This window comes from Hylobates moloch, unplaced genomic scaffold, assembly GCF_009828535.3.
Source record: "Hylobates moloch isolate HMO894 unplaced genomic scaffold, HMol_V3 SCAFFOLD_10, whole genome shotgun sequence".
In the NCBI taxonomy this organism is placed as follows: Eukaryota; Metazoa; Chordata; class Mammalia; order Primates; family Hylobatidae; genus Hylobates; species Hylobates moloch.
Window position 1 is genome coordinate 3107504 of NW_026652285.1, and position 7102 is coordinate 3114605.

The window sequence follows — 7102 nt, forward strand, 5'->3', positions numbered from 1 at the left end:
CAGAATCTAATCACCAATGGGACACACACACACACACACACACACACACAATTATAATGCCCTGTGAAGCTGAACTGGGTTCTTTCTACCCTTACTGTGAGTTCTGAACTGGCCAGGGCTCCCCAGCACCCAGGAGGCTACATGGAGTTCACCACCCTCTGACCTCAGTGCCACCTGTACTGTCACTTCCTTCTGGCAGTCAGGAGAGATATATGGCAAGCCTCATGGCTGACTTGTTCTCCCTTTGCTAAGTTAAGTCAAGCCCAAGAATGCCATTTTGGGGTCTCATTAAGAGAAAGCCCATCAGATTCTACATTTACGGGTCCCAAGAGATGGTCAGAAACAGAGGGTAGAGAATTTCAATGCCTGGGATGACGCGAGATGTAAAAGATGGCAGTTCTCATGCATTCTCCAAGGATGTCTCATGGTCCTTGAAAGGTAGAGTGTCTCACCCAAGGTCACACAGCTGGTAGATTGCAAGTTGTCTCACCTCAAGCTCCATGCCCTTTAGGCATCACCCACAGTTGCCTTAGGTCTACGTTTCCAGGGCCAAAGAAGCAAGAAGATTGTCAAATTGTTCTTAGAATCATGATAGAAATAAGAGAAGATACATAAAAGCACCCTCAGGCTCCTCTTGCCTTTGACCCGGAGTTGCCCCAGCGACTGTTTAAAGGAGTGCTTCCATTTACCTTGCCCAGAGAATTTTGCAGGGACAGAAACCTGAGATGGGGCTACCCAGGGACGGGCCTCCATTTATGTTGTTCATTAGACGCTTCCTATGTAGCCTCCTGAGGCCTAAGTCCCCAACCAATCCCCACTACAGTCCAAACACCGCCCACAGCGAGTGTCAAGCTGATAGCCGTACTTCTGTTGGCCCATCTTCCGCCCACACCTTCCTTTGGAAGAAATACAACCCTCTTTGTCCAGTTTTGTCAAGCTCCCTCTTCAACAGAACCACAGAAGCATCAAAATGGGTTGGCTACAGAATCTCCTAAGAAACTACAGTCCTCCCTCCCTCAGACTCCTGAAGCCTGGCAGCCCTCAAGTTGCACAGATGGAGTGGACAGAAAGCAAGTCCAAAGGTGTTGGAGTTCATTTCAGCAGCATCCTCACCCCTTCAACCCTCTTCCGCTCAAACCTGAGATGGTTGGCCAATTGAGGGCAGTGGGGTTCTCTGAAGAAGCAACGTGTTGAAAAACCATTGCCCGATATAGGCTCTGCCCCAGGCACCTTGATAGGCTAAGCATTCCTTACCTCTTTTACATGGCATGATTCTGAGAGGTGTGTATCATCCCCATCTTACAGATGAGAGAATGGAAACCGGGTGGTTAAGATGACTGTGTTAAAAAGGTAACACAGCCAGTGAGGGACACAGCCAGAATTCCAACTTTAATCCACCTGGTCCAAAAGTCGTGGAGCTTCCCTGTCTGGGACATTTCTTCCTCCACCTCTCATATCCCCAGATTTTCTGGCTGTCCCTCATACAAGTGTGGTTCCCTTCTTCACGTAGATGTACATCCTATCTCTCAAATCTCCTCCTCTCCATACTCAGATAAATACATCCTTCTTCATGATGCTCAGCTGAAACTCAGCTCTACCATTAAGGTCTTAGTACTGCTTAGTCTCTGATACCAACATCCCCAGGTTCACTCAGTACCTAAGCGCACGGGCTACTCCAGTGTGGCACAGAGTTAGGAGTTGCAAGCTTCCCAAATGTGGCATTTCAGACCTTCCCACTGAAGAGGGGTAGATATGGTTTGAAAACAGTATAGCTAATATAATAATTGCTTGGGCTTCTTTTTGGTTACAATAATGTATTTTTAAAACTTTAAACAACATTCAAAGAAGAGCATGATACTGTTATATTTATCCAAAGGGGACATGGATTTTAAAAAGAAAAGGTTATAAAAAAAAAAAAAACTAGTCCACACTGTTATGGGAATTTATAAATTTTTCCGATGTCCTTTTACTATTTTCTTCTTGTGCTTGTCATATCTCCCCTAACTGTACCACAAAAGTCTTGCAGGATGGAGACTGACTATGAATTCTTTCTTCTTTGTATTTTTCCTGATGGTCTTCACCCAGTAGATACTCCATAAACAGGTCACCCCATCTGTTCTCAAGCATGATTTGTTTCTGGTTCCTGAGGGACCTTTTTTGCTGTTCAGTCAAATCTGCTCAGCCTAACTAAATAAATGATCTGGGTTGGTTTTCAAGCAAAAATAGGTGATTTGAAGGAGAGGAGAGGGGGATTAAAAGAATAGAAACCAGCACGATATAATGTCATTAATTGGAACCTACCATCTCAGGAGGACTGACCTAGAGTTTAGCCCTTGAACTCCACTAAATAATTTTCTTAGTTAATTCACATCAGTGGCAAAATTGCTCTGGAACATGGAATCTTCATAAGGAAACAAACTAGTGCTGAATCCCCATAAAGCACATCAAAAAGAAAGAGTTATGCTTAGGAGCCTACTATGTGCCAGGTTCTTTTTTTTGGAGGGGGGGGAGGGGTTGGGGAGGTGGGGACAGAGTCTCACTCTGTTATTCAGGCTGGAGTACAGTGGTGCAATCTCAACTCACTGCAACCTTCACCTCCCAGGTTCAAGTGATTCTCGTGCCTCAGCCTCCAGAGTACCTGGGATTACGGGAGACTGCCACCACGCCCAGCTAATTTTTTTTTTTTTTTTTTTTTTTTTAGTAGAGACAGGGTTTCAGCATGTTGGGCAGGCTGGTCTCCAACTCCTGATCCGCCTGCCTCAGCCTCCCAAAGTGCTGGTATTACAGGCATGAGCCACCGTGCCCGGCCTGTACCAGGTTCTAATCACACATTACTTCAAAGTCAGCCCAATTCAAACAACCAATGGGTTGTTGTTATCTCCAGTATCCATCAAAGCAAGATCTCCTTTTGAGCAGTCCCTTGATAGTCTAATTCTAGTTGTCTAGATTTTAAAATTGAGGGAAACGCTTTCAGCTGAAACTGCCCACCCCTTTTAATAGAGGTTTTGCAGAAAGACTGTAGTATGCAACAAAGTGTTTTCTTCCTTAGACAGATGATAAACTTTGGGAGTTGGGGTGGGGCAGGTTGAAAGGAAAAACCAGATCTTTGGGGAAAGAAAGTTGAGCGATTTAGGTTGTCACAATGGGACCTCTTAACTCCCACCCCATGGAAGACTGGCAAATACTTGAGTCATCCACTCCAAGTCTCTCTTCTCCAGCTTTTTCCAGATTCCAATCACATTTACCACAAAGAAAACTGAGTTTGCATTTTAAAGCTTAGATTGAGTTCCTCGTCCGAGGGGAAATTAACTGGAGGTGTCACTTCAGCACCCATCTCCCATCAAAGAGAAACTGCTTCTGAAAGAGAAAGCATCACGGAGGTTTATTTCAAATCACAGAAAGGTAGGGCTGGAAGAGAACTCTATTAATAGTTATGTCACTAATGCGAAAAGTGAGGAAAATGACTTGCCCGAGTTATATCAGGGTGGACCCCGGGCAAGACTCAGGTGCCTCTGCTGTCAGCTCACCTTTCAAGTTTCTGGTCCCCACTCGCACCCACTGAGACCAGAGACCGATTTACCTGAGGTAGAAGGTGCTGCACGCATTCTTGTGAAATTTGAGGGGACTGAGAAGGAATCTCAGGAAGTTTGTTTACACTGGGGGCCTGGAGAGCTTCGGGAAAATAGCCAGAACCAAAACGGACCCGTCAGCAGACGCAGACACACACGAAATGACACGGACACAGAAGCAGAAGCTGAGCTGGGCAGAGCGGGCAGCGGTCGACCCACCTCGCACGGCCGCCCCCGCCAGCGCCAGGTGCAGGACTCACAGCGGGCCAGCAGAGGGCGCGCCGCCCCCAGGGAGCCGAGCGGCGGCCGCGCGGAGCCGAGCGGGCTAGGGGAGCCGCAGGCGAGCCAGTCGCGCCCCTGAGGCTAGGCCACTCAGGGTGCAGGACCCGGCCAAGGAGGAGGAGGATGCTGAGGAGCGGAACCTCCTCGTGGGCCCGAGGGGCAGACAGACAGGAGTGCTTCCTAAGAATTACATCACGCTGCGCAACGCTGCGGCTCTCGGACTCCCTGGTGCAAAGGGGGGTGGGATAGGGGCTGTGTGTGTGTGTGTGTGTGTGTGTGTGTGTGTGTGTGTGTGTGTGTTGGGGGGAGGGGACTTAGATCAAGAGCCCGGGAGAGAGGAAGGCGAGACGCGCTCGGGGAAAACGCTCCATGCACATGGAGAAATTTCTTGCTCCGAACTGCATGCACCGAGAAACGAGCCCCCAGCACTTCCCCGCTGCTCCCCTCCCAGTGCAAAGCAACCAGCTAGTGAGAAACCCTCCAGCCCCACCTCGAGCACCGCCCCCCCAACACCGGCTCTGCACCCTCCAGCCCGGCTCCAGCGCCGCCGCGAGCTTTCCCCAGGACTGGCCCTGGCGGGGCGCCTAGAGCCCCAGTTGCATTGCTCCAGGAGAAAGGAGGGGGGCGGTGCATTTTGCAGGAGGAGGAGAAGGGGGGTGGGTGGTGGGGGAGAGAGAAAATTGCGCGGAGACCTGCCAAGCGCCACCGCCGCCGCCACCGCCGCTGCCGCCGCCGCCGCCGCCGCCGCCGCCGCCGCCTGTGAGCTCCGGCGGGCAGCCGGACTGTCGGCTTCCCGGGGCATCTGGGTCCGGCGGGGCACAGCCCTGGGCGCTGCCGAAGCCGCCGCCGCCGCCTCCGCGGCGAGTACAGGCGGCTTCCCCCGGAGCCTGTGCAGCTCCAGCTCCTCGGGGGTGGAGAAGTGGGGGGTGGGGTTGTTGTTTGGGGGGAAGAAGGGGGAGGGGGCAACGCCGAGAGAGTCAGTGGTTTCCATGGTGATGGAGCTGAAAGTGCAGGAAATTTAAAGGCTTGGACCCTGCGAGACAGACAAACCGGTGCCAACGTGCGCGGACGCCGCCGCCGCCGCCGCCGCTGGAGTCCGCCGGGCAGAGCCGGCCGCGGAGCCCGGAGCAGGCGGAGGGAAGTGCCCCTAGGACCAGCTCAGCCAGCGGCGCTTGCACAGAGCGGCAGGACGAAGAGCAGCGAGAGGAGGAGGGGAGAGCGGCTCGTCCACGCGCCCTGCGCCGCCGCCGGCCCGGGAAGGCAGCGAGGAGCCGGCGCCTCCCGCGCCCTGCGGTCGCCCTGGAGTAATTTCGGATGCCCTGCCGCGGCCGCCTTCCCCAGTAGACCCGGGATAGGAGTTGCGGCCAACTTGTGTGCCTTTCTTCCGCCCCGGTGGGAGCCGGCGCTGCGCGAAGGGCTCTCCCGGCGGCTCATGCTGCCGGCCCTGCGCCTGCCCAGCCTCTGGTGAGCCGCCTCCGGAGAGACGGGGGAGCGCGGCGGCGCCGCGGGCTCGGCGTGCTCTCCTCCGGGGACGCGGGACGAAGCAGCAGCCCCGGGCGCGCGCCGGAGGCATGGAGCGCTGCCCCAGCCTAGGGGTCACCCTCTACGCCCTGGTGGTGGTCCTGGGGCTGCGGGCGACACCGGCCGGCGGCCAGCACTATCTCCACATCCGCCCGGCGCCCAGCGACAACCTGCCCCTGGTGGACCTCATCGAACACCCAGACCCTATCTTTGACCCCAAGGAAAAGGATCTGAACGAGACGCTGCTGCGCTCGCTGCTCGGGGGCCACTACGACCCGGGCTTCATGGCCACCTCGCCCCCCGAGGACCGGCCCGGCGGGGGCGGGGGTGCAGCTGGGGGCGCGGAGGACCTGGCGGAGCTGGACCAGCTGCTGCGGCAGCGGCCGTCGGGGGCCATGCCGAGCGAGATCAAAGGGCTGGAGTTCTCCGAGGGCTTGGCCCAGGGCAAGAAGCAGCGCCTAAGCAAGAAGCTGCGGAGGAAGTTACAGATGTGGCTGTGGTCGCAGACATTCTGCCCCGTGCTGTACGCCTGGAACGACCTGGGCAGCCGCTTTTGGCCGCGCTACGTGAAGGTGGGCAGCTGCTTCAGTAAGCGCTCGTGCTCCGTGCCCGAGGGCATGGTGTGCAAGCCGTCCAAGTCCGTGCACCTCACGGTGCTGCGGTGGCGCTGTCAGCGGCGCGGGGGCCAGCGCTGCGGCTGGATTCCCATCCAGTACCCCATCATTTCCGAGTGCAAGTGCTCGTGCTAGAACTCGGGGGCCCCCTGCCCGCACCCGGACACTTGATCGATCCCCACCGACGCCCCCTGCACCGCCTCCAACCAGTTCCACCACCCTCTAGCGAGGGTTTTCAATGAACTTTTCTTTTTTTTTTTTTTTTTTTGGGCTACAGAGACCTAGCTTTCTGGTTCATGTAATGCACTGTTTAACTGTGTAGGAATGTATATGTGTGTGTATATACGGTCCCAGTTTTAATTTACTTATTAAAAGGTCAGTATTATACGTTAAAAGTTACCGGCTTCTACTGTATTTTTAAAAAAAAGTAAGCAAAAGGAAAAAAAAAGAACAGAGAAAAGAGAGACTTATTCTGGTTGTTGCTAATAATGTTAACCTGCTATTTATATTCCAGTGCCCTTCGCATGGCGAAGCAGGGGGGAAAAGTTATTTTTTTCTTAAAGTACAAAGAGACGGGGGAACTTTTGTAGAGGACTTTTTAAAAGCTATTTTCCATTCTTCGGAAAGTGTTTTGGTTTTCCTTGGACCTCGAAGAAGCTATAGAGTTCAATGTTATTTTACAGTTATTGTAAATATAGAGAACAAATGGAATGACTAATCATTGTAAATTAAGAGTATCTGCTATTTATTCTTTATAATATCCCGTGTAGTAAATGAGAAAGAAGTGCAGAGCAGGATTAAAGAAAACCACTAAAACCGACTGCGCTCCACACTGATTTTCTGTGTTGGTGATTGATGGGGGGTGGGAGGGCGTGGGAGGGGGCGGGTAGGGGATGCTGCTGTGCCTCCTACCCCGTTGGAGAAGGGGCTCATCCCCTCGGACTCCCCTCCTGTGGTATGATGGAGGTGACTTAGTTTTTTGAGGGCGGTGGGGGGGGGGGGGCGATATTCTCTAACCCCTCACTAAAACATCACGTGGCCTCCACCTAGTCTCCTAGCTTTTCCCCCTATGTCACCAAAGCTCGGGCCTGTAGTGACCTCGACACCCAGCCGGCC

General features: G+C 53.5%; 1 protein-coding gene across 1 annotated transcript; it reads left to right on the forward strand.

Annotated features, from left to right (window-relative positions):
* The first annotated feature begins 4808 nt into the window (after window positions 1–4808).
* Window positions 4809–6806, forward strand: NOG (noggin). The gene has a single exon (XM_032162573.2). The coding sequence runs from the start codon at window positions 5423–5425 to the stop codon at window positions 6119–6121; it is 699 nt and encodes a 232-aa protein (XP_032018464.1). The 5' UTR covers window positions 4809–5422; the 3' UTR covers window positions 6122–6806.
* Window positions 6807–7102: the final 296 nt, after the last annotated feature.